This window comes from Castor canadensis, chromosome 14 (assembly GCF_047511655.1).
Source record: "Castor canadensis chromosome 14, mCasCan1.hap1v2, whole genome shotgun sequence".
Taxonomy (NCBI): domain Eukaryota; kingdom Metazoa; phylum Chordata; class Mammalia; order Rodentia; family Castoridae; genus Castor; species Castor canadensis.
In genome coordinates, this window is record NC_133399.1 from 49,211,644 (window position 1) to 49,239,016 (window position 27,373).

The window sequence follows — 27,373 nt, forward strand, 5'->3', positions numbered from 1 at the left end:
GGTCTAGAACAGGATAATTGGGTCCTGTGTTCCTAGCACACATGGTGATCAGTCTCTACCCTTTGAGCCCAGTTTTCCCATGTAAGGTGGTGATGTAGTGAAGTACCTAACACGGTGGTCAGCCCAGCCTGACCACTTCCATATCTACTAGCCCGAATGAAGGGGCCAGAGGGGCTGTGGGAGTAGGTGGAGAGATTGTGTGCTCTGTGCCCCAGGTCGACATTCCAATAGTGGTTTGTTCTAGGCCGGACCCTTTATCCACATCTGTCTTTAAACCATCCCAGATTTGGAGCTGGAGGCCCATTTACTGGAAGAAGCGTTAGAGGTTCAGAGGGGCCCCAAGGCTAGCTGCATGTGGGGCAGACCCCAGCCCAGGGGATAGAAGACTAAATTGTCTGCTTGCATCCCTGGACTGCAAATAGCACTGGGCTGAACAGCTGGCCTCACCACAGATGGTGGGTGAGCTATCTCAGCCAGCAAATTTGGGGTCATTTGGCCTCAATGTCCCCTCCTCCCGGTGGGGAGGGCCTGGACCTTGCCCATCCTGCCAACACTTTTGGATGCTTCTGAATGTCTCAGTACCTCGTATGGACATGGCCCAGTTCTCTCTACGGCCCAAAAGGAACCACAGACCACAGTGCTGGCCCCATTTCCTGAACCAGAAAATAAGGCTCAGAGAGGTTAGGCAGGATCAGATCCTAGGCCCACCAGATCTGTTTCACGGTGTGGCAATCTGAGGTCCAAGAAAAGGGCCAGCTCGGGGAGAGGAAGAAGGGTGGGCCTAGGCAGAGGCCCCCAAGAGGCTTGGAACTCAGTCCCCCCACCCCGCTAGAGGAGCAGCCAGCCAGAAAACCATGGGTGGTGGTGCCTGCTCTGAGAAGCACTGGGAAGGGGTGGGAGAGCCAGGCAATGGCAGCTCAAGGGAGTCTGGGCTGAGTTCCGGCTCCATGAGGCCAACGGGGCCGCCTAAAGTGGGCACCGCACCTACCCCTGCCAGACTGGGTGTCGTCTTTCTCTCTCCTCCTCTGGACTTTGTTTCCCGTACCCGGGTGGAGCTGGGGAGGAGGGGACCTGCTCCTGGGGTGGGGCCTCTGTCCCCTGGCAACTTGTGGGTAGGGTGGAGTGGGAGGACAGAGCCAGAGCCAAGGCTGGGAGAGGTGGCTGGACACCAGGAGCTGGCGGTGAGGCTGGGGGCGTGAGGGTTGGGGGGGGTCCATGTGGGTTGGGGCCTGGATGAGGCGGGGCCTGTTTTAGGTGTGGAGGGAGTTGTGTGCCCATTAGCATAATCAGCTCACCTGTTGGGCACTTAAGGGTACAGGGAACCCCCATCATGCTCTGTCACCCTCTTCCCTAGCTGGGTCTCAGACTAGGGGCGGGTGTGACACTCTTGTCTACATGCCAAACAAACTCTGGACCCTCAAGGTCTGTCCCTCACCTCACAGGGCTGTCCCTGCTAGGGCTTTAGTTCATGCCCCCAACCCCAGAGCCCTGAGCCCTGGCCCTCTGAGGGGGGAGCCAGATTGACAGCCACCTCTCATTTGTTGATTGATGATCAGCCACCATCATTTCTTCTGTGGACTCTGGGGCTCTGGTCACAAATCCCCCTTCCTGGCGTCCAGGGCCCAGTTCAAGGACAGAATGAAGAGCTGAGTTCAGGGGAAACAGCCACAGCCTGGGGCCCGGGTCCTTGGGCTGGGGCCACATGTGGTCAGGCCAGGGTCTGGCCCAGGGTCTGTGGTTGGGGTTCTGCCTGAGGGTTGAGGACTGGGTAGGGCTCAGACTGGAATTCCCCAGGCCAGGATCCCAGGTGACAGTAAATACTAAGAGACAAGACTGAGATTCCCAGGAGCTCCTCCCACAGTGAGACCTGCTGGTCCCTCTAGGCAGCCTTTGCCCTACCGGTGGGTGGAGGCAGGGGTGAACCAAAGAGCCCAGGAACTCCAAGTTCACTCTAGGGTGGGGCCAGCTGGAGCAGCCCATGGGAGCTTCCTATAGGAGGCAGTGCTTGGGAGGGGGCTCCATTGTCATCACTGTGTGGCCTTGGTGTAGCCACTTCCCCTCTGTGGGCCTTGGTTCCTCCACAATAAACTAGTCCTCATCATGGGCTCTGCATGAGGGAGTGGCACCTGCCCCAGGTCATCCTGAGATCAACAGAGTATCCAGGGGTTAAGACTTACGACCACTGTGAAATCATCTGTTGAGCACCTACTGTTTACCAGGCCCAGTGTGCCAGCTCTGCACAGCAGACCCACAAGGTAGTCCAGGTGAGGACAGCATGACCTGCCCGGTCTGAGCCTTGAACTCAAGACCCGTGACCCCACCCCACTCGACTCCATGAGTCACAGGGGAGGAATGAGGTGGAAGAGAGGCCCCGTCTTCACCCCACCAGAGGACAGGAGAGAATTGACACTTGAGGGCAGGCAAGCAGGCCCCTTCTTCTCTCTAGAGTTCATGTCCCACATAGGATAGAAATCTGCTGGGTAAATGTCATCCGTGTACTCAGCCAACACTCCTATGGCAGGTGGCAGTGTAGGGTGGACACTGCCCAGCCCTCCAGAGCCAGCACTGGGCCAGAGGATGGGATCCGGGCTGGGGGGCAGCCAGGTTTGTGGACCTGGTCAGCACGAAGGATACATGTTGGTTCAGCTGGTCTTCATGGAGCGCCTGCTGTATGCCACAGGTGGAGTGGATCCTCGGCAATGGTTTCCGGTGGGAGCAGACATGAGTTTTGATTAGGATGTTCCCCGTTCTAAGAGGGGGATGCAGGGATGGGGCTGCTTGCTGATTGCTCTTCAGGGCCAAGGCACTCAGTTTGGTCTGGCTGGAGTTCATTAGCAGGGCTTTCTTATTATAGCTTTCAATATTTGATACATAGGAAAAAACTGGTTATGGCAGTTATGTATTATAACATTGTATAATCTTGTTTCCATCATCCATTCCACCCAGGTTGTTGATGTCTGTCCCCTTTGGGGAGGAGCTTCCAGCTCCTTTCACAACATTGCACTTTAGCGATGACTTGACCGAAGGCTGTGAGTGGGATCGTCAGCTCTGATGGAGCCAGGCTGTCTCAGGTTGAAGGACAGCTCACATGTTGAGATCTGTGTGCCCTCAGTGAGCCTCTTGTTCCTTGGCTATAGGCTGCAGCACAATGGGTAGTACCTAGCACTCAGGGCGTGGTCAGGCAATGGCTCTATGGGAGAGATAATCTGGGGGCTCCCTGGAGGAGGCATCCTGTGGGCTACAGCAGAAGAGGCTTGGAGGGGCAACAAAGGGGTCCTTGGCACAGAGGGAACTTCAGGTAGAGACAGCACTGGCAGAGGCTGGAGGCTGTGCCAGAGCCAATGGTGTCCCTGAACACTGCACCTCCCAGGAGATACAGAAGTGAAAGCAGGTGTGCCACCTTGAGAAGGACAGTGAGAAAAGACTGTGGACACTAGGTCAGGGTATCACCCTGGGTCCCCACCCAGGCTCAGGGACAAGGTCCAAGGTGTTGCCAGCCCATCCTGGCTTTATGGTACTGAGGATGGCACTAAGGCAGGAGCCTATTTAGATGAGACAAGGTGTCCTGTGGGACAGAGAACCAGGATGTGGGACCAGGAAACAAGTTGTAGGTGCATCTGTCAGCAAGGAGCAGGTGCGCTGGGGCCTGAGCAGGATAGATAGATGGGGCAACAGGGAAATGAAAAATAGTATTTATTAACACCAGACTCAGAAAGTAAAAACAAGAAGTAAAAACTGAAAAGCCAGAGCAGCAAGCTCCCCTCCCATCACCTCCTCCTTTTACATGTTAAGTTACGGGAATACAGAGACATACAGGTGCTTTCTGTACCTGCCAGAGAAGACAGGAAATTGGAGGGCACCTCCAGCAAGTGGAAGTCCTGGACTGACCTATCATCCCTGTGTTTTGGGTAGATTTAGATCACATTTCCATGGATCTTTGTTTGTCTGTTTTGGGGTTTGGTGTTTATATGGGGGCGGTGTTTGATTTTTGACAGTACTGGGCTTTGAACTCAGGGCCTTGTGCTTGCTAGGCAGATACTGTTATCACTTGAGCCATGCCCCAGAACTTTTTGCTTTCCTTATTTTTGAGATAGAGTCTTGAGTTTATGACTGGGCCAGCCTGGACGTCAATCCTCCTATTTATGCTTCCTGAATAGCTGGGATGACAGGTACATGCTACCACACTGGCTATTGGTTGAGATGGGGTATCACTAACTTTTGACCTGGCTGCCTCAAACCATGATCCTCCTGATCTCCTCCTCCAAGTAGCTAGATATCTACCTCCCAAGTAGCTAGAATTACTGGTGAGCCCAGCTACATGTCCATGGGTTTTTTTTGCTTTGTCTTTTTTTTTTTTTTTTGGTGGTACTGGGGTTTGAACTCAGGGCCTCACACTTCCTAGGTAGGCATTCTTACTTCGTAAGCCACTCTAAAAGCCCCATTTTGTGTTGGGTAATTTTGAGATATGGTCTCCTGAACTAATTGCACAGGGCTGGCAGACTTTGAATCACAATCCTCCTGATCTCTGGCTCCTGAATGGTTAGGATTACAGGCATGAGCCATCAGTGCCCAGTTATCTTCATATTTTTGAATAATAAACAGCACCCATCCTGGGCCATGTTTTGAGTAACAGGCCCTTTGTCCCTAATGGTAAGGGGTTGCTTACATGACCATGCTCAAGTAAGAGGCCAACCTAGACAGAGGAAGCTGGTGATAGAAGGAGGCACAAAGGAGCAGTGGGGTCAGCTGTGGCAGCGGGTGGGATGTTTGGGAGATGAATGGACAGTGGTGCCTCGGCCTTATTGGGCTGTAAATGTTATATGGAAGTTGTTGGATCAGTAACAGGGACATCCAGATATTCAGGTATGGATGGATCCAAGTCAAATGTCATGCTATGTTGGGAGTGGGAATGCTCTCAAGCAAGCTGTACCCATCGGGGCACACAGAACCCCTCTAAATTCTCTGCTTCATCCCACTAGTCTAACAAACACAGCGGGAAGAGGGTCCAATTTTCCCTGGTCATTGCAAAGTTCCATTTCATGTTATTGGCTGGGTTGGGTCACTCAGGGATCCCTGAACCAATCACAGAGCCAAAAGGCAGAATGCTGTGATTGACTAGGCTGGATTAGATGCTCTGATTGGCTAGGTTGGATAATTTACCAATCCCTCAATCAATCACAGAGATCACTTTGCTGCCTGGAGCTGGTGTCTCACACCTGTAATCCTAGCTACTCAGAAAGCAGCGATCAGGAGGATCTTGGTTTGAAACCAGTCCTGGGGAAATAGTCCAGATAGGAGACCCAATCTGGAAAAACCCATCACAAAAAAAAAAGGGCTGGTGGAGTGGCTCAAGGTGTAGGCCCTGAGTTCAAACTCCAGTACCACAAAAAAAGAAAAAAAGCCACTCTTGCTAAGGTATGCCCTTTGAGGGACTGAAATTTGTCTCTCCCCAATTGTAGTGACCCCAGGTCTATAATTTTTTTCTCCCTCAGTGAGCCTGTAGGTTTCCATCATAGGAGGAAGGTTGGGTTCAGACCCCTCAAAGAGATGGATCGAGTGACCAGATATCCCATCTTCAGCAAGCCCCACTCAGCCCGTGTCACTGGCCTGGCACTTGACGGAGAGAACAGCTACACCATTGAGCTGGTGGGCGTGGGGCCTGAGGCCAGAAGCTGGAGCCTGAATGAGCCACAGGCATGGCCCACTGACTACCACACCCAGCTGGACACGGGGAGGACAGGGGCATCCTATAGCAGACAGGCCTTCTCCAGCCAGCTGTCCCCACGGCCACATTACCTGGAGGATGATGAGGATGAGGAGATGAAGGCTTACCACTTGGATGCTAGGGGTGCTTTCCCCTACCAGTCACAGGACCTGGAACGGGAGCGCTGGGTGGTCATCCAGGGCCAGGCAGTCAGGAAGGGTAGCACAGCAGCCACACTCCAGGGCACCCCTGACCACAGAGTTCCTGGCCAACCTCAGTCCACAACCCTGGGAGAGAACATGGTTGACAGAGAGCAAATTGACTTTCTGGCAGCTAGACAGCAGTTCCTGAGCCTGGAGCAGGCAGCCATGAACCCTGTCCCCCAGAGCTCCCTAGCTTCCCCTGCACGTGCTCCACCAGGACATAGCCAGGCCCTCAAAGCCTTGAATGGGCCTCACCCTGCCAATGGATATGTCGTCCCTATCACACCGCAGGTGAAGGAAGTAGTCAGGGAGGAGAAAATGGTCCACAGCTTCCCTGTTGAGTACAGCATCCAAATTGTGGACAGTCCCGGCTCCCTGTCTCCAGTGGCATCTCCAGAGCCCCCCAAGGAGACGCCCATTGAGCGGGAGATCCGTCTGGCCCAGGAGCGGGAGGCAGACCTGCGGGAGCAGAGAGGGCTCCGGCGAGCAGCCGGCCAGCAAGAGCTGGTGCAGATCACCACTAGGCCGGTGCTGAGCAAGGTGAGCTTGAGTGAGTCTCCACGGAGAGACAGAGGGCGCCCCTCACTCTACGTGCAGCGGGACATGGTGCAGGAGACACAGCGTGAGGAAGACCACCGGCGGCGGGGCCTGCAGGTGGGCCGGGTATCCACATCTGACTGGGCCTCTGAGAACCCCCAGCCTGGACTCAGGAGAAGCCTGAGCTCAGACTCCATCCTCAGTCCTGCCCCACATGCCCGAGCAGCTGACAGGGCTCCAGAGGTGAGGAAAGTTAACCGAATCCCACCTGACGCCTACCAGCCGTACCTGGGCTCCAGAACTCCCCAACAAGACTTCTCAGCCTATAGAGTGTCCAGCAAGCCCAGTGGTCTCTCCACTGAGGAAACCAAAGTCTCTCCAAAGGCCGTGGGGTCTCCAAGGGATCTCTCGGAGTCTTCTGGAAAACCCTTGAGCATACAACAAGTGCCTTCCAAGCCCTCTCGGGGAGCCTTGCAAGCCGATGGGGGCGTTGTACGACAGGAGCATTTCCGTCTGCGTCCGCTGCGGTTCGGGGTCCCAGACAAATCCCAGCAGGCTGAGTCCTCCCACGGCTGGGGCTGGGAGATGGATGGGGCCCCAGTGCTGAGGTTGCAGAAGTCTCTGTCCTCTGATATGCTGGAGAAGGAGATGGAGAATGTCCTGCGCAGGGAGCGAGAGGTGGCAGAGGAGCGGAGGAATGCTTTCTTCCCTGAGGTCTTCTCCCCAACACCAGATGAGGGCTACGACCAGGAAGACTCCAGGAGCTCCTCCCGAGCATCTGGTGAGGAGAGGATGGGGGACTTGCTATTTTACTTAGAGTCTTAGGGGTTGGAACAAGGAGGATGGAGAGGTAGAATTTGAGGATGTCTATATCCCCCAGTCAGCTGCTTAAGCAGTAGATTTTGGAGATAAAAACTTTGCCTTAGGATTTTTGCTTTATGGATTTGAATGTTTGGTTGTTAGGTACATAGAGTTTTGTAGATGTTTGTCTTCTTGGTTTATTGTTCCTCTTTATCCATATGAAATATTCCCCATATTGCTTTGTGTTTTTTCCTTGCCTGGTTGGCCCATCTGTCTATCCAGTGTCTCCTGACTGGCTATTTTGATCAATCTGTCACAACTAGTTGCTTGCTGTCTCATTGACAGCTCCAGCCTCTTGGCCACAGACCCTGTATCTTCAGAACCAAGGTCTGACAAATGTTTCACTCTCCCTGATACCCCTTGCTTCTCCCATACACACACAGGCATCACTGGCAGCTACACAGTGTCTCAGTCACCCTTACTCACCCCCATCCGCCTGCACTCAGGCCTGGTGTGGACAGCAGAGACCCCGGTGGATAATGCTCCTGGGCAGAAGAAGAAGGCACTGTGGGTGAGTAGACTCTCCGCCCAAGAGGCCAGGCTGAAGTCTGAGTCCCCCCACACTGGGGCCGTGGAAATGTCACTGGAGACTCAAGTCTATCGCGGGTCTCCTTCACTGCCCTCTGCTGGTTGTGCTTCAGTGTCCCTATGTGGGAGGTATAAATGATAAACAGGGTGTCTCTTCATCTCAGAGCTTCTGCTCTGAGAGGCCACGTGCAAAGGAGTCTTTGACCTCATTGTGAGGACTTTCCCAGGGTCAAAAGCCAAAGGATAAACTGTAGAGAAGGAGGAAATGGTGGAGATTTAATGTGTTTATTATTGCCGTTATTACTTTGTGTGTGTGTGTGTGTGTGTGGCACTGGGGTTTGAACTCAGGGCTTCATGCTTGCTAAGCAGACACTCTACCACTTAAGCCACTCCACCAGCCCTTTTTTGTATTGGGTATTTTCTATTTTTTTTTCCGGTACGGGGCTTTGAACTCAGGATTTACACCTTGAGTCACTCCACCAGCCCTTTTTTGTAGTGTTTTTTTTTTCAAGATAGGGTCTTGTGAACTATTTGCCCAGGACTGGCTTCAAACCACGATCCTCTTGATCTCTACCTCCTGAGTAGCTGGGTTAAGCCAACGGTGCTGGGCTATTATTACTTATCATCCACAGCATGCACACGGGATGTGCTTGCATTGGCTTGGGGCTTTGCACACATCATACCTTTAATGCGTTGGTGGTCACACACACAGACATGTGGTTCATAAGTAAGCCTGACTCCAGATGTGATTACCCAACTTGGCAACCAAGAAGCCATATTCCTCCTGGGAGGATACTGGGAACACCATGGAGGCTAACTCACACCCTGGTCACCCCACCTGGTGCCACAGCCTGACCCCATGGTTCAGGAACAGGCTGGACCCTAGACCTGGGCAAGTCACTGCTCCTCTCTGACCCTGGTCTCCTGTACAAGATCAGCATGATGGCGATAGATGGCTCTGAGCCTCCACATGAGGATGGAATGAGATGTCCCAACTGTGGTGTAGTGGAATATGTCATGGCAAATGCTGGGAGAGGCTTCACTGAGGGGAACAGTGTGAGGGAATAGCAAGGAGGATGGTCTTGAGTTTGGGGGACAGTGGAACCCTGGGAGAGCTTCACAGAGAAGAGATGAGTTTCCTTCTGCCCCAAGGGGTGACAGTCAGCTGTGCACAGACTTCCAGGTGGACACTGGGGTAGGACAGGAAAGAGCAGGGCTGACTCTTGTTCCTCTCTCACAGTATGCAGGCCTCAACCCCTTGGACGGTGTCAACTCGGAGGTGAGTGAGCTACAGGGGGCTAGGACTCAAGTCCATCCCTCCGCATCTAACCCTCACCCATGACATGGCCCTTGAAGACCTTTCTGCTAGGATTGCCCTTGCTATCTGGTCCACTGGTAGTGTCTGCCCGAGGTGTCTGCTGTGATCTGTTTCTTATGCCTGCCCTGGGCAAAGATCATGGCAGGGGTCTGTGTACTGCCTTTTGACCCCATAAGTAAGGTTTCAACAGATTAGGTCCCAAACAGGGCACTTTATTTTTATTTTTATTTTTTTGCGGTACTGAGGCTTGAACTCAGGACCTACACCCTAAGCCACTCCATGGCCCTTTTTGTGATTTTTTTTTTCAAGATCGGGTCTCTCAGACTATTGGCCAGGCTGACTTCAAACCACAATCCTCCTGATCTCTGCCTTTTGAGTAACTAGGATTATAGGCGTGAGCCACTGGCGCCCAGTAACAATGGCTCTCCTCGTGTGTTTTGAGATAGGTTTCATTATGTTGCCCAGGCTGGCCTTGAATTCCTAGGCTCAAGCAATCTGCCTCCCCCAGCCTCCCCAGTAGCCAGGATTATAGAAATATGCCACTATGCTGGGCAGGGGTACTCTTTGAGTGAGACCTGTAGAAGCCCAGCTACCTCAGTTGATTGATGGAATTTGTGGCCCTCCTTAATCTGAGTGCAGAATGCTGGGCCCAGGTATTTTCTCTGCCATGGAGCTCAGCATGAGCTAGTAGGTTTCTTGGTCATATTACTAGGAGTAGAGGATCTGAAATAGAGGAGAGGATGGTCCTACTTCACCACTGTTCCAGGTGTCTACTATAAATTGGCAGGGGAGCCACTAGTTAGGCCCCTGATAAGGACTCCATGCCTCCTATGTGCAGATCCTGGGAGCCACACGGGTCACCCGCCACAAGAATGCTATGGCAGAACGCTGGGAAGCCCGCATCTACGCCAGTGAGGACGAGGACTGAGCCTGGAGACCGGCGTCACCCACTTCCCGCCCTGTCCTGGCCCTGTGGAAACTGACAAAACCAGCACTGAATCCCCACTGTGGGGAATCATTACTCACATGCAGAGGTCCCCCAAAGGATGCTTTTGTATGGGAGGGTTTTCTTCTGGTTTTTATTTTCCTGGGGAATTTTTCTGCTTTAGGTGGGGGGAGTCTACAACTGGGGCTGAAATGGGATCCCTACTGGGTCTTCCTGCTTCTGGATTTTGCCAAAGGCGTTGGGCTCTAAGGAGGAAGACCAACTCCCCCACCTTCAGACCTGATTGTTCTGTCAGTCTGAGGGAGCACAGAGTGTCTGGCCAAGGAAGGAAGTGCAGACCTGAGCCCTGTGCTGGGTCTCTCCTACAGCCCTGACCCCTCTCCACAGTGCACCCAGCATCCATGGGCCAACAGGCTGAATTCCAGGACCCAGGGGTCTTTTCTTGCCCACCCCCAAACTTGTCCACATCAAGTTTGATGTGGACAGCAAACCTGCATGAAATAAACCTGCATGAAATAAACCTGCATGAAATAAACCTGCATGAAATAAACCTGCAGTGCGCTGCCTGCTCTGCCCCATCTGATGTGGGTGAAGTGCCCCGAGTCTCCCTGCTTTGTCTGATCCCTGTGACATTAGTCCTGCCCCACAGGCTGTGAGCTCTGGATCAGCTATCAGATGTTCCCTGTGGGTGCCGCAGGTGTTCAGTAGACGCCTGTGTAAGGGGAGTTGAGTGCGCATGTGGCCTTCAGGCGCTGCCTCCCCTCCCATTCATGTTAAGCACTTGTTGACTCCCCCCACCCTTCTGGTGTCATTGGAGGGGTTATTAATTGGGCTCCAAGTGTGTTCCAGGCTCATGCTGAGGGAGAACCAAACCTACTGATGAGGGATGGGTGTGGGACTGAAATCCAAGCTCTGTTGTCAATGCTGTGTGGTGTTAAATCCTCTGACTGCCTGTGCCTCGACTTCTCCTCTATCCACAGGGATGAGGGTGGAATAGGGGTCAGATGAGCCTATTTATGAAGCACTCACCACAAGCAGGTGTGGATTCAGAGTCTGAAAAAGGGGAAGGGACAAGTCTTCAGCCCCCCACACTGGCCTCTGGGGCTCCCAGGCCTGCTGGGAGCAACTGGTGCTAATTAAACCCTCCGCAGCCCAGCGCAGCGGGAAGCGGGCAGTGACTTATACTATTTTGAGAAATCCATGTTTAAAGCGCCCACTTGAGGCAGTGGCAGATGTGGGCCCGAAATAGTGTGGGGGCTGTGGAGGCCCCCTGGGGAGGGGAAGGTGCTGTGACAAGGCTCAGAAGGGCAGACTGAGAGAGGAGGCCTCTGCCCCTGGGGGGCAGGGTCAGTGTCTTTAGGGACAGCCTTAGTGCTGGCCAGCCCTGTCCTCCCTATGCAATTCTGTCTGTGCCCCAAGAACCACACGTGGGGCTGAATCCCTGCAGGAGGCTGTTTCAGGACCCTGACATACTAAGGCTTACTGCAGGGTAAGCCTTAGTGGCTTCTGCATCATCTGGCACCCCATTTTCCCCTGGTACCTAATAGGTGGTTCCTCTGTCCTCCACCCTGAGGATATGCCTGCTGGAACAAATTACACAAACTCACTGGCTTAGCCAGGTACTGTGGCTCACGTCTGTAATCCTAGCTACTCAGGAGGCAGAGATCAGGAGAATCTGCTCTGAAGAGTGAAGAAGGGGCCACACATCAAGGGATGCAGAACATCTAGAATCTCAACAGATGAGACACACAGATCCTTCCTGAACCTGGGAGGGACCAAGCCTACCACACCTAGTTTTAGATTCCTGCCTCCAGTGAAGGGATAAAAGCATGTGACCTCAAGCCAGTGAGTTGTTTTTTTTTTTCTTTCTTTCTTTGTTTTCTTTTGAGGATATTGGGGTTTGAACTCAGGGCCTCATACTAGGCCAGTGCTCTACAATTTGAGCCACTCTGCCTGCCCTGTTATATGTTGGATATTTTCGAGATCGGGTCTTGGAATCTATTTGCCTGGGCTGGGTTCAAACCATGATCCTCAGACACAAGGAGAGAAGTCAGAGAGGTTGTCTAACTCCTGCAGGGTCACTCACTTGGTCAGTTGGGGCCACGGTTAGGACTGAAATCAGATTCCCTTGATTGCAAGAGAAAATGGCTAAAGGGCTGGCGGTGTGCCTCGAGTGGCAAGGCCCTGAGTTCAAACTCCAGTACTAGAAGGAAGGAAGGAAGAAAAATTAAAAATGACTAAAGTAAACCCAACTCAAGCTGGCTTTGGCAAAACCGGGTTTTATTAGTTCCTGTAACTGAGTTCAGGCTCAGCTGGATCCAGGCTGCAAACAACACAACATGCCCAGGTTGCTTTTTAGGCTGGGGTATGTGTGGCTGAGTGGTAGAGAACATTTGCAAAGTATGCACAGGCTCTGGGTTCCATTCCCAGTACTGGGGTGGAGGCAGGGGTTCCTTTTTTTTTTTTTTTTTTCTGTATAGAGGTTTGAACTCAGGGTCTTGCACTTGCTAGGCAGGTACCTCCAGGTTCTTTTTCAGTGTGTAAGAACTTTGTTCTAACCCTGGGTCCTGAGTGACTGCGGGCAAGGCCCATTCCTTCTCCCAATCTCAGTTTCCTCACTTGTATATAATAGTCGCACCAGAACCCCACACTCAGGGAATATTAATGGCGGTTGCCAGGCACCTGGCATTACAATCAATGCTGAATAAACATTGGCTCTTGTTACTATGGACTAAGTAAATAAATCCTCACCAGGCAGCCAGTGACTGAGATGCAACTTCCTGATTTATGGCAATGGGGAATGAATGCATGCTGCCACCAGAGGGCAGCAAAACACCAATAATGCAGCACCAACTCTCACTAGGCCAGGGAGAAACCAGCCTGCTATCTGTTAATCATTCCTGCACACCCCAGACTCCACAAAGTGTTCAGGGCTGGTAGAGGAGACAAAGAGGGCATGGGTGCTGGCAGACGGTACAGGACTGAGCCATGTGACACAGAAAAAATAGACCTCCTCTACAGTTTCCATGGATTTTAAATGGCTTTTGATCCAGATCATTACAGCAACATGGAAAAAGGGTGAAGTCAAAGCCAGCCCAGGCAAATTGTTTTAAATTTTTTTTTGTTTTTTGATGGGACTGGGGTTTGAACTCAGGGCTTTGTGCTTGCAAGCCCACAAATTGTTAGCAAAACCCCATCTTGAAAAAACCCAACACAAAACAGAGTTGGTGGAGTAGCTCAAGTGGTAGAGTGCCTACCTAACAAGTGTGAGGCCCTGAGTTCAAACACCAGTACCACAAAGAAAAGGAAAAAAAAAAAAAACACCTCACATTATTTTACATTTTTCTATTTTAAATTTCATACCCCAAAGAAAGTTTATTATAATTTTACCTCTCATCCTGCCCCTAAACCTGATTCCTGCCTGGCACCTGTGGACTGTCTCAACAGCCCACCTGGAAGGACTATGTCACAGAATGCTGGAGACACCTCATCACCTCCTCATCATCCTCCCATTACCTCTCCCCAGCATCCTGGACTACCCAGTCATCCCTGTCCTGGTCCTTTGGTTCTGTCCATAGTCTGCTCTCCAAGCAAAAAGGAGAGGACAACAGTGAGCAATGAGTCAGAGCTCCCCATTGTGCCAATAGTCCACCCTGGGGTAAAAACCTAAGTCCTTCCTGGGGTGCATAAGACCCTACTCTACCCTCCCTCTCTCTCCTCCTCCCTCTTCCTCTCTCACTCTGCTGCAACCAAAGGTTCTTTCCCTCTGTTCCCCCAACAGGCCAGGCTCAGTTCTGCCTCAGGACCTTTGCACAGGCCAGGTCCTCTTTGTGGAGTACCTTCCCCAGATCCCCACTTGCACTCTCTTCATTACATAGCACTTGCTCAGTAAAAATGATTGAATGATTGATCACAGCAACCCAAGGAGACAGACATCCTCATTACTCCCATTTCACAGAGAAACAGGCCCTGACAACCTGCCAACCAGCCCAGGTCACAGCCTGTGAATGACAGCTTCTGAGGGGCCCCTGAACCTGCGTCACAACTCAGGCTGGGACTCTGTCTGGACTCAGGTTGCAATGGGAGCACCCAGTTCAGGGCCCCTCACACAGGAGGGGATGAACACATGCTTGCTCGATGGATGGGTATAGGAGGGGCTCCCTGGAAGTGGAGGTGCCTCAGTCTCCCTTCAGCTCTGCTCTATCTACAGAGCTGGGCTTTCTACCCCAGCAGCTGGTAGGTGGTGGGAATTGTCACATCCTACTGTGAGGGACAATGTTCAGATCATGGGGATCCCTCCCAGCTTGCAGAGCACAGTGCTGGTCCCCAGGAGCTACTATGGTTCAGGTTCCAGTCCAGGCTCCCCAGAGAAACTGGTTGCTTTGGGCAAGTTGCTCAACCTCTCTGTGCCTTGGTTGTCTCACATGGAAATGAACAAAGGCTTCCTCTTCTGGGGACCGTCCTATCTGAGGCCCTGGAGGTTTTCATATCCAGGAAGATGATGGGAATGTGGCAAATGTCAGCCAGCCTTACAGAGGCGACTGGACAGGGCGCTGAGCTCACAGCCTGCCAGACCCTCCTGGCTCTTGTGGTCTGGCCACCAATTACTGGCCATATTCAGTTATTGTCCTCATTTCCAAAACACTGAAGTGGGGTTGGGGATGGCCTAGCATGTGGCAAGCTACATAGCAAAAATAAAGTAAAAACCAAAGTCAATTTACATGACATAAATGGCACAGTTCATTGTTTTCAATACATCACAGTCTTGTGCAACCTCCATCTCTATCTAGTTCCAGAATAGTCCTTCATCCCAAATGAGACCTATCCGCATGAGCAGTCACCCCACTTTCTCCCCATTCCCTGGTACCCACGAACCACTTCCTGTCTCTGGATTCTCCTATTCTGGATGTTTTTCCTATCAGTGGTATCACACTGTGGGGCCTTGTGTGTCTGCTTCTCTCACTGAGCACCATGTCCTCAAGGTTCCTCCATCCTGTAGTCTTGTCCTGTTCATGGCTGAGTGCTGCTCCAATGTGGGTGGGCCCCCTGAGGGTGTCCATCCGTCTGTCTGAGGGTGCTGGGCCGTGTCACATGCTGGCTGCTGTGCACTTGTGCCCAGGTTTTTGTGGAGCCACGTTTGCATCATATATGTGACCCAGGGGCTGGGGAGGGAATGGGGTGACTGTTCATGGAAATGGGGCTTCCTTTTGGAGTGATGGAATGTTCTGAAACTCAGTAGAGGCAGTGGTCACACATGTCTGTGACTGTGCTAAAAGCCACTGAGCTGTCCATTTTGGTGAATTTTATGCTATGTGATTGTATCTCAATTAGAAGGTAAGGCTTCAGCTGGGCGCCGGTGGCTCACACCTGTAATCCTAGCTACATAGGAGGCAGAGATCAGGAGGATCACAGTTTAAAGCCAGCCTAAGCAAATAGTTTGAGAGAACTTATCTCAAAAACACTTAACACAAAAAGGGCTGGTGGAGTGGCTCAAGGTGTAGGCCCTGAGTTCAAGCCTCAGTACCGCAAACAAAAAAAAAAAAAGGTAAGGCTTCAGCTGGGTGCCAGGAGCTCACGTAATCCTAGCTACTTGGGAGCCTAAAATGGGGAGGATCTCGGTTTGAGACCAACCCAGGCAAATAGTTCACAAAGCAAAATGACACTGGAGGAGTGGCTCAAGTGGTAGAGAAACTGCTTTGCCCCAAATTCAAACCCCAGTCCCACCTAAAAAAAAAAAAAAAGAGGTAAAAGAGATGAGGCTTCCACATTTATCAAAGTGGCCATCCTGTTTGGTATTCTCACCAGCACATTGGGGAGTTTCTGTTGCTCCAGGTTGTCCTCAACAGCAGGTGACATTGCTGGTCTTTTTATTTTTATTTTAGCTTTCTTTTTTTTTTTCTTTTTTCTTTTTGGCAGTACTGAGGTTTTAACTCAAGGTCTATACCTTGAGTTGAGCCACTCCACCAGCCCTTTTTTGTGATTTTTCAAGATAGGGTCTCAACAACTATGCCTATGGCTGGCTTCGAACTGAAATCCTCCTGATCTCTGCCTCCTGAGTAGCTAGGATTCCAGGCTGAACCACAGGCACCCAGTGAGCCTTTTATTTTAGATTTACAGAAAAATGGGACAGAAAGTAGACAGTTCCCATATATACCCTCAGCCTGTGCCTGTTTCTCTTTATATTTCCTTATTATTAACACCTTGTTGGATTAGTTTTTGGTTTTTTTTGGTGGGACTGGGGTTTGAACTCAGGGCTTCAACATTTGCAAAGCAGACACTCTACTGCTTGAGCCACACCTCCAGTCCTTATTAACACCATGTTACAAGTTAAATTGATACATTGTAAACTAAACTCAGGCATTTACATGGGGCTCACCCACCATTTTGTACATTCTCTGTTTGTTGGGTATTTCTTTTCCTTTGGTGATACTAGGTTTGAACTTAGGGCCTGGAGCTTGCTAGGCAGGCGCTTTACCCTTGAGCCTGCCTCCTCTATGCCTTTTTGCTTTAGTTACTTTTCAGATAGGAGCTCAACTTTTTGCCTGACCCAGACTCAGACCTCAATGATGTTGGTGTGGCCTGTTTACGGGTTCTAAGTAATGGGGGCACACCAGCACCACTGCCATGAGTCTCCTATGCTCCGTCTGCTCTTCTCCCTCCCGGCACCTGGCCTCAGGGACCTTGCCATGTCCATGGCTTTGCCTTCTCCAGAATGGCACACAGTTGGGGCTACACAAAGCAGTCAGACTGGCGTCATCCATTTGGTAACATGCACATGAGTCTCAAAAGAGACTTAGTCAGGGTGGCCCCCAGCATGGTTCCTCATCCAAGCACCCCTGGGAGGTATCAGTTGCTCCTAGGTGTGGGCTGGTGGGAATGAATGCACCCATTATAAACCCCACATGAACAGCTGCTTCTGTGGTCCCTTCACTGTCATTTTCTCACCAGTGTGTGACTTTGTGACACCAACTTGCTCCCCAATGTCTATTACATGTGTCTATCATATCTGCAGTTCCACAGAGGCAGCTGAGCATCCAGACTGGGCAAACCAGGTTCCCATTTCCTCACCTCCAAGCTGAGTGACTCAGAGACTGTCCCAGCCTCAGTTTCCCCAATTGCACCGGGGCCTTAGGGGGAGGGCAGGGTGGTAAGAGGCAGTGAGCAGGGAGAAGGACCCCAAATCCTCCCTTCCTTGTCCTATTCCAAGCAAAAAAATGCTGGAATGAAGCCATGGGGGCGGGGAGCAACAGGTGGATCATCCTTGGCCCTCTGGAATCTTTGGTCCTCAGGAACGCAAAGCTCCAGACTGAAAAATTAGGCCACAAACATCCCCAACAGGTTTTTCTGGCCCTCAGAGTCCAAGGCAGTAACTGGCCTCCGGGTTGCCCCAACTTGCTGGAACTTCCCATGTGGCCCAGCCCGCAGCTCCCAGGGCGTCCCAGTCTGACTGGGTTCTGACCCCAGGGCAGGGACTGCACGACTGAAAGTCCCAGAAATCTCTCCCTACCTTGCTCCTTCCTGCTGCTAAGCGAGGAGAGGCAGGAGCTAGGGGTGTCCTGATCATGGGGTAGCCTTAGGGCTGAAGTGAGCAGAGACAGAAGCAGGGGACACAGGGACTTGCTGGCTGGCTGCACCCCAAAAGGCAAAATTGGGGCTGAGATGCTGCTTAGTGGTAAGTGCTTGCCTGGCCTATGCAAGGCCCTGGGCTGCATTCTGCAGCTCTACAAAAAAAAAAAAAAAATAGAAAAAAGAAAAAAAGAAATAATAAAAAAGAAAAAGAAAATGGCCAAATATCCCCACTCTGGGGGTCCTGAGGAAGGAAAGGGGAAATGGAGAGGTTCTGGGATGTTCTGTGCTCTGGCCCCAGAGGCTCTGGACCGCTCCCCACCAAATCCAGCTGGAGAAAGGAATTCCTGGCAGAGTCTAATTTAAAATAAACAAACAAACAATGTGGGGAAGAAACAGGAATGAGTGGAATGTAGGCAGTCCTCCTCCTTGGGAGTTGGCCCCCCAGGACTAGGGAGGTACAGAAGATCACCCCAGTGGGCATCTGGTCCCCCAAACCCACCCACTCCGTTGGGAACAGTGCTTGGAAAAGCTATGGAAATGGGGCTTTGTTTCTTTACCCAGCATCTCCCTGGGTGAAAGGGAGAAAGGAAAGAGGAAGACCCAACAGTGGGGTCCTAAGGACTTTTGCTTTCTTGGCCTGGTCAGCCTTTCCTGCAGGGGAACATGGGGCTTTGTGCAGGGAGCCTCGGAGGGCTTTGTGTACCTCATGGACACCAGGACACTGGAGAAATTCCAGGCCAGCCTGGAGAAAAAAGTCACCCAGACCTTGTCCCCGAAAGAATACAAAGCTGGATATGGTGGCTCATTTCTATAATCCCAGCTACTCAGGGGGGTGGAGTTAGGGAGAATCTCAGTGCAAAGCTAGTCTGAGCAAAAAGTTACTGAGTGAGGATCCCCCTCACCAATGTCAATCAATAAGCCAGGCATGCTGGTTCAAGTCTGTGGTCCTAGCTATGCAGGACGCTGGCCATAGGCAAAAATGCAAGACCTTACCTAAAAAATTACAAAAGCCAAAAGAAGCTGGAGGCGTGACATAAGCAATAGTGCCACAGGCACTGGTGGCTCACACCTGTAATACTAGCTCCTAGCTACTCAGGAGGCAGAGATCAGGAGGGCAAACTATTTGCCAGCCCGGGCAAATACTTCATGAGACCTATCTTGGAAAAAACCCATCACAAAAAAGGGCTGGTGGAATGGCTCAAGGTGAAGGCCCTGAGTTCAAGCACCAGTACAGCAAAAAAAAAAAAAAAATGCCCCTGCCTAACAGGTGTGAAGCCCTGAGTTCAAACTTTAGTACTGTCCCCCAAAAAAATTAATGAAAAAGAAAACAACAATAAAAAATTGTCTGGGAGCGGGACTCAAGTGGCAGAGCACCTGCCTATCATTTGAGAGGTTCAGTCCCCAGCACCACAAACCACCGGAACACCATACAATATCTGGAAATGACAAAGAACATTCCAGAGGCCCTGCTTTGCAGATAAATATGAACATCTTGGTGTGTTTGTTTTTCTTGTTGGGACCTATTTTATCTTGAGCAAAGAAAGGAAGTTGCCCAGAAAACAAGGGAGTGAGGGAAGCTGGTGGAGCTTGCAGTTGTCCAACTGATTCTAGAGCTTTTCTCTGGGATAAAATCCAGGAATTTTAACCCTGTTGGCTTTACAGAGAAGCTGGGACATGGGGAGAAAAGGGCTCAGTGTGGCTTTCTTTAAAAATGGGGGCGGGGAACACGGGATGCCAGGCACTAATAGCTCACGCCTGTGATCCTAGCTACCCAGGAGGCAGAGATCAGGGGGATCACGGTTCAAAGCCAGCCCAGGCAAATGGTTCTCGAGAACTTATCTTGAAAACATTTAACACAAAAAGGGCTGGTGGAATGGTTCAAGGTGTAGGCCGTGAGTTCGAGCTCCAGTACAGCAAAAACAAAAACAAAAAAAATGGGGGCAGGTGGAGGTTGGGGTGTGAGTGGTGTGGTGCTTGCTTAGTACATTCAAGGGCTTGGATTTAATGCTCAGCACCAATAAATAAATAAAAACATACAGAAAGGATGTAGGAGTACAGGTCTCTGGTGCAAGAAAAGCCTTATTTTTTGGGCTCTGCTCTTGTGATAGGAAGGACACTTGGCATTGCTGGATCTCCACGGTTTGGAGTTGGGACTCAAGAGTGTGGCAGATGGCAGATCCAAGGCTTGGGGACAGAGACAAGGAGGCCCCATGCTGGGTCTGAAATGTGGGATAGGAAGCACACTTGGGTTTAGGGCTGGATGGGGCCTGTGCTCCCCCTGTAGGCTCTCAGCCAGTTACAGGAGACCAGGAAATGCAGAGAAGGAAGGGCCAGGGTGGGCAGCAGAGGCATAAGCCCCCCACCAGGACCCTGCTCAAAGGGACCTATGGCCTCAGCTCCTGGATGACCAGGGAGAAGGGCCAACCACAATGACACAGTGCCTGATACTGCAAGTGTTCAAAGCGATGTTTCCAGAGTCTGTGTTTGGGGTGATAATCTCAGACATCCAAAGGAGATGACTGGAGGTGACAGCTGCCACGCCCAGGGAAGCCCAGGAAGCTGTGGAGCTCAGCATGCATACAGATGGTCATAAGCACATTTTATGTTAAGTCTTTTTTTACTACAATAATAATAAAAAAAAAAAAACCATAATAGCTCAGCCATACATGGTGGCCCAGCTACTCAGGAGGTGAAGATCAGAAGTATTGTAGTTTGAGGCCAGCCTAGGAAAAAAGTTCTCAAGACCCCATCTCAGGCTGGTGGAGTGGCTCAAGTGGTAGAGCACCCTGACTAGCCAGCGCAAGGCCTTGAGTTCAAAGCCCAGTACTGCCCCCCACCAAAAAAAAAGTTTCAGAAGAACTCTTAAATCATCCAGATAATTTCAGGATATAAAACGAAGGAAAAAAGGTAGAAAAAACAAAAAAAGCAGGGAGAACAAGGAAACCAGTTTTTCTAACAGGAATACATCTTATATGGTGGTACAGACTAAAGCTACAAAATAAAAAATTAACCTCACAACATTACAACATTCAAAATATTGACAGTTGCCCCCTTGGAATGGCTGGGGAATGTGTGTTTTCTTCTTTGCAGCCACTTCTTTTTATTTTTTGGTGGTCCTGGAGTTTGAACTTAGGGCCTCAAATTTGTTAGACAGGCACTCTACCATTGAGCCACACACGCCTCCAGCCCGTTTTGCTTGAGTTATTTTTCAAGTAGGGTCTAGCTTTTTTTGCCCAGGGGATCATGATCCTCCTTCTCACATCTCCACATAACTGGGACCACTGCGGCATGCCTGGCTTCCTTTATTCTTAAATGATCTTCTATAGAAGTCTGAGACAGGGAAATTGTTTTTAAATGTATCAAGGAAAAAAAATGGATCCAAAAGTCTTGAGGCTCTTTAACAACAACAAAAAAAAAGGATGGAAGATGTGTAGGGAGCTTTATAATTGTTAAAAGTTTAAAAACGGACAGGCTGCCAGGCTCCAGTGGCTCACACCTGTAATCCTAGCTACTCAAGAGACAGAGATCAGGAGGATAGTGGTTCGAAGCCAGCCCAGGCAAATAGTTCATGAGACGCTATCTGGGAAAAAGCCAATCACAAAATAAAAAGACTAAAGCTATGTGCTGCTCATGGCGCCATGGTTTGTCTATCCAAGGGCAGGCGCCAGCCACCTGCCACTCCTGTAGGGACTTGTGGGGGCCAGGCCATCCACCAGGCTGTCTGTCAGGGGCATCAGTCACCCAGGCAGGTTGTGCGGAGGCCACCTGATCCTCTGCCTGGGGCTGAGATCAAGTGTTGGTTTCATACCATAAACTATTCATGGAGTGATGTCATGTCTCTAGTTTCACCTGTTACCTTCCATGAGACCTGGGATGGCTGCTCTCCCTTCTGTCCTGGACCCCCATGGGACTGGCCTGGGCCTTTTGGGGGCATCTGCCTGCCATGACCAGCTCCTTCAGAAATAGCTTCACCAGGTCCAACAGCTCCTCAATGGAGGCCCAGCCTCTGGGGCACAATGTCAGGGGACACTTGGTTTTAACTCTGGGTAATAATGAAGGGCTCTCATCAACACTGTGGACACTAGAGCTGGGTCATTCTCCATGCTGAGGGTGTCCTGGGCCCTGCAGGGCAGGAGCAGTGTCTCTGGCCTCCACCACTCCATGCCAGGAGCTCCTCCAGTCCTGACAACCCCACATGTCCCTAGACATCATCCAGGGTCCCCTGGGGGCAGAATGGTTCTCCTGCAATTGCTGACCTTCCTCCACGTTTGACTTTTTACAAAGAGCACACTTTACACCTGCCGAGGATGAAGAGATCAGGTTTGGTTGCTACAGGAGACCACATGGGGTCCCAGACAGGACTTGGTTGTCACAGGTAAAGATCATCAAGATGGCTATGGGGTCTTCAGCACCCATGATGTTGAGCTGGGTCTGTGGCCTGCTCTGTGGCCCTCATATGCTTTGCAGCCTTGGCCAATGACCTTGTGGACAGGCAGTGAGCAGGTGGCAGCTGGATCACTAACCACAGTGCTCAGGTTCCCTCTCCACATGGAGACATCTTCCTTTTCATAAATTTTGCAAGGCCAGGCAGGCAGGCCAGCAGACGGGCTGTGTAGCTCTCTGTCACTAGTGGAGAAGAGGCCCAGGCGTGTCTGGCCCTGCCCCACTCGTCTCCCTGCTTTGCAGCTGAATGGCTAGCGCTGTAACCAAGGCTGGGCTATTTAAACAACACAGACTGTCTCCTTGTTCTGGAGGCCAGAGCTGAGACCTAGGTCTATGCAGACACACCACTGCTGTCACATGACCTTATCCTGTGGGCCTGTGTCCAAATTTCACTCTCTCTCTCTCACCTACACACACATACATAGTAAAAGTACTGTGGTTTAAACTCAGGGCCTTGCACTTTCTAGGCAGGTGTGCTCACACTTGAACCACACTCTTAGTCCATTTTTTTGCTTCCTTATTTTTCAGGTAGGGGCATAAATTTTTGCCTGGGATGGGCCTGGACCAAGATTCCCCATTTCTGTCCTCTTGCATAGCTGGGATCACAGATGCATACCACCTGCTTGTTTGCTGAGAGCGGGGGTCTTGCTAACTTTGCCCAGGTTGGTCTCTAACTGCAATCTCTGAATCTGTAGCTGAAATTACAGTCATGAGCTACAGTGCTCAGTCCCCAAATTTCCTTTTTTTTTCTTTTGGTGGTACTTGGGTTTGAACTCAGGGCCTCACACTTGGTAGGTAGGCACTCTACCACTTGAGCCAGACCTTTTTTGTGAAGGTGTTTTTTTGAGATAGAATCTCATGAACTACTTGCCCAGACTGGCCTTAAACTGTGATCCTCCTGATCTCTGTCTCCTGAGTAGTCAGGGTTACAGGCGTGAGTCACTGGTGCTCAACTTTTACCTCTTTTTATAAGGCTCCCATTCATGACACTAGGTTCTGCCCTCATGACCTCATGTTAACTTCATCTGCAGAGACCCTATTTCCAAATAATGTCCCATTCTAAGATCCCAGGTGAAAGCACAGGGGCAGATCTTTTGGGGGATATGATACACAATCCAATTCACTACAGGGCACCTGCTTTGGAGTCCTGTCCTCCATGAGATCCTGGCTCTTTATGTGACCAGCCAGCTGCCCCTGGTTAACTTCTGCCTCCTCTGCAAGCCCTTTCTGACATTGGCTCTTCCTGTCTTTGTCTCTCTGGCTGTTTCCTGTAGGCCAGCGGTGGCCAATCCTCAGCTATGTCTATTGTCCATCATCCCCACCCAAGCTCTGGCTTCCTGCACTGCCCAGCCATAGTTCAGACATAATGTACACTCAAAGGACCCTCCTAAGCAACTGCAAGTGGGCTTGATAGACCCCTGCTCCTATTATGCACAGCACCTTTGGAGAGCAGTAGAAAGGAGGGGACATGTCACCTCACAGTGGATCAAGGACAATGATAGTGTCACCAAGTCCTCTTGAGAGCACAGACTTTTTTTGGGGAGAGGGAGTAGTAGAGTTTGAACTCATGGCCTTGTTCCTTGAGCCATACCCCCAAGCCCTAAATATGAATCACTTTGTTTTTTTTTTTTTTGGTGGTACTGGGGCTTTAGCTCAGGGTCTTCACCTTGAGTCACTCTACCATTCCTATTTTTGTGAAGGGTTTTTCAAGATAGGGTCTCGAAAACTTTTTTTTTCCCTGGGCTTCCTTTGAACCAAGAGCCTCCTGATCTCTGCCTCCTGAATGGCTAGGCTCACAGGCATAAGCCACCAGCACCCAGCTTGGATCACTAACTTTTGTTGTTGGTAGTACTGGAGCAGACTCCTGATGGGATGCAGGAGAGGGGTCTCACCTGAGGTTGTCCCAAACCCACATCCTGACTACGAGAAAAACCCCAGGTGGTCCCAGTCGAGGGGCATCCTGCAGACCCCAACCCATTCTCTCAACTTTGCCCAGGGGAAATGGTAAGAACGTCTGGAAATTCTCCCAGCTCTGAGATAGCATGGTGACTGACATTATATGGGGTTCTGATGAGTGCTGGAGCAGGGGCAAAATAAGGATATTAAGGGAGCTGGGCACAGTGGCTCATACCTGTCATCCTAGCTATGAAGGAGGTGGAGATCAGAAGGATTGAGGTTCGAGGCTAGTCCTGGTAAAGAGGTAGGGAGATCTCATCTCTCTTGCTGGTGGAGTGGCTCCAGCAGTAAAAGTGCCTGCCTAGCAAGTGTGAGACCCTGAATTTAAACTCCAGTGCTGCTAAAAAACAAAAAAAAAAAAAAAAAAAAAAAGAGAGAGAGAGAGACCTCATCTCAACTAACAAGCTGGGTGTGGTGGGATACCTCTGTAATCCCAGCTATAAAAGCTACGGTAGGTAGGAGGATCACAGTGCCAGGCCAACCCAAACAAAAGTGCAAGACCCTATCTGAAAATAACCAAAGCAAAAAAGGGCTGGAGATGTAGTTCAAATTGTGAAGTGCCTCACTAGTAAGCTTGTACGCTCTGAGATCAAGCCCTAGTACTGCTTTCCGCCACCAAAAAAAAAAAAAAAAGACATTGAGGAAACAGAATTTTTTTGTGTGTATGGTACTGGGGCTTGAATTCAGGCCCTACATCTTAAGTCATTCCACCAGCCCTTTTTGTATTAAGTATTTTCGAGGTAAGTTCTTTGGAACTATTTGCCTGGGCTGGCTTTAAACTGTGATCCTCCTGATCTCTGCCTCCTGAGTAGCTAGGATTACAGGCGTGAGCCACCAATGCCCAGCAGAAAAAAAAATTTGCAGTAAAAATAATTGTAAAGTTTATTAGGAAAGGAATTTAGTATAATAGGCTAAGAGTGGGGAGAAATGGGAAAAAAGGAGAGAAACATTTCCTGCCCTCCATGCAGGAAATGGGATGAAGACTCTGAAACAGAAAATGTAATGAGAGAAACAGAGAGACATTGATGGAGGGGGTGAATCTAATTAAGATACATTGTAAGCACATACGTAAGTGTCACAGTGAACCCCCCCATAACTAATATATGCTAATAAAATAACAAAGTAACAAAAAGACAGACAATCACAAGTGTGATCGGAAGAATTTGAAATCTCATATGCACTGTGGAAAATGACCTGGCCTTTCCTAAAAGCACTGAAGATGGAATTAACTTTTTTTTTTTTCTGAGACAGGTGGTTCTTGAACTACTGATCCTCTTGCCTCAGCCTCCAAGTACTGGGATTATAGGCGTGGCCACCTCACCTGGCCCAGGAATGGTTATTTGACCCAGCACCTCCCTGCCTTGGTACGTGTTATGGGTTAAAACACATCTGGCCACAGTCAAGCAGAAGACCACTAATGTCATGATCCACTCCCTCAGAATGGGGCCTCAGGCCTGGTGCCGGTGCCTAACACCTGTAATCCTAGTTACTCAGGAGGCAGAGAGCAGGAGGATCGAGGTTCAAAGCCAGCCCAGACAAACAGTTCACAAGAACTTATCTCGAAAATACTTAACACAGAAAGGGCTGGTGGAGTGGCTCAAGGTATAGGCCCTGAGTTCAAGTCCCAATACAGAAAGAAAAAAGAAAAAAAGAATGGAGCCTTCTTTGAAAATAAGGTCTTTATTGAGATGACCAAGTAAAAATAATGGCAGGGTGGTCCCATGTCCTTTTCAAAGAGGAAACTTGGAGATAGAAACCAACTCCAGGGCTGGGGTGTGACTCAAGTAGTAAGAGTGCCTGCCTAGTAAGTGCAAGGCTCTGAGTTTAAGCCCCTGTGCTGCCCAAAAAAAAAAAAAAAAAAGAAGCCAACTTCATGGAGGAAGGGATGAAGATGTGAGCAGATGTGCAGAGGTAGCAACCGTGGCCATCAACAGGCAGTGAGAGAAGCCAGGAGCAGCCTCTCCCTCAGAACCTCAAAGGAGCAGCCCTGCCCACACCCTGGCCTTGGATGTCTGGCTCCAGAACTGATAGAGAATAAATGACTATTGTTTAAGCCACCCATTTCCGGTACTTTGTTAGAGTAGCCCAAGCAAGCTAGTGTGGTGTTTAAGAGACATGGAAGTGAACACTACATCTGCAGAAAAATTTGCACATGGAGAACAGCATGGCTCAGAGAGGCCAAAAGGTGGGGACAGACCAGTGTCCATGGATGAATGGATAGACATGTACAGCATGGGCCACCCAGACTGGAGCATCGCTCAGCCAGGAACAGGATGAGGCTCTGACACAGGATACAACATGGGGGGGACACTGAACACCATGCTCAGTGAAAGCGCTAGACATAAAAAGACCCCACAGTGTATGACTCCACTGATAAGAAACATCCAGAACAGATGAAACCAGAGACAGGAAGTAGAGTCTTGAATCCAGAGACTGGAAGTAGAGTCACAGGTGCTGCGGGTTCCCATGAGCTGCCTGCTCATGGGAATGGGCCTTTCTTTTGGGGTGTTTGCTAGGCAGGTGCTCTACTACTTGACCTGCTCTGCTAGCCCCAAAATCTTAAATTGATTGTAGTAATGGCTGTCCAACTTATGAATATACAAAAAAAAAGTCCCACTGAGTTGTACAATTCCTTTGTGTGTTGCTGGAGATGAACCCAGGGCCCTGCATGTGGTAGGTTAAGAGCTCACCTGAGCCAATTCTCTCATTCATCAGTTGTCAGATTTAGCCCACTGAGTTTCATATGCTCTATGAATTCTATCTCAAAAAAGTTGCTCCAAAAGAACATTCCTTTGCCGGCTGTTTTTGATATTTCAGACACACAAAGCAGAAGTAACTACCCAACTGTATGAATCTCCACCCTTTTTTTGTTTTTTTTAGGGTACTAGGTTTGAACTCAGGGCCTACACTTTGAGCCACTCCACCAGCCCTTTTTTGTGAACAGTTTTTTGAAGATAGGGTCTCTTCAGAACTATCTGCCTGGACTAGCTTTGAACTGCGATCCTCCCAATCTCTGTCTCCTGAGATTTCTGCTAGGATAACAAGAGTGAGCCACCAGCACCCAGCCTTCCAATCTCTGCCTCTTAAATAGCTAGGGTTACAGGAGTCAGCCACCAGCACCCAGCCTGAATACTTTTTGAAAAAAAACAACAAAAAAACACATTGGTAGTCATAATTAACATACCATAAACTCACCCATTTTTTAATGGGGGCACAATTCAATGGTCTGGAATTTCACAGAATAACTGGGGCATGGTGGCACACACCCAGCACTTAGAAGGCTGAGGCAGGAGGATCTGGGGTCTGAG

The 27,373-nt window shown here is 50.2% G+C and overlaps 1 protein-coding gene across 2 annotated transcripts; it reads left to right on the forward strand.

The window, feature by feature from the left end:
• Positions 1 to 5,547: 5,547 nt before the first annotated feature.
• On the forward strand, positions 5,548 to 10,632 carry Misp (mitotic spindle positioning). 2 transcript variants are annotated; one of them, XM_020175116.2, is made up of 4 exons: positions 5,548 to 7,225; positions 7,689 to 7,816; positions 9,074 to 9,112; positions 9,990 to 10,632. In XM_020175116.2, exons 1-4 carry the CDS (start codon positions 5,548 to 5,550, stop codon positions 10,077 to 10,079), a joined length of 1,935 nt encoding a protein of 644 aa, XP_020030705.2. In that variant the 3' UTR covers positions 10,080 to 10,632. The 2 variants fall into 2 exon arrangements, with proteins under 2 accessions (XP_020030705.2, XP_073910576.1); XM_074054475.1 differs by lacking the exon at positions 7,689 to 7,816.
• Positions 10,633 to 27,373: the final 16,741 nt, after the last annotated feature.

Coding starts and splice junctions, on each gene's coding strand:
- Misp (XM_020175116.2), top strand. CDS start 5,548: ATGGATCGAGTGACCAGATATCCCATCTTCAGCAAGCCCCACTCAGCC. Junction 7,817..9,073: donor AGAAGAAGAAGGCACTGTGG/GTGAGTAGACTC, acceptor CCTCTCTCACAG/TATGCAGGCCTCAACCCCTT. Junction 9,113..9,989: donor TGGACGGTGTCAACTCGGAG/GTGAGTGAGCTA, acceptor TCCTATGTGCAG/ATCCTGGGAGCCACACGGGT.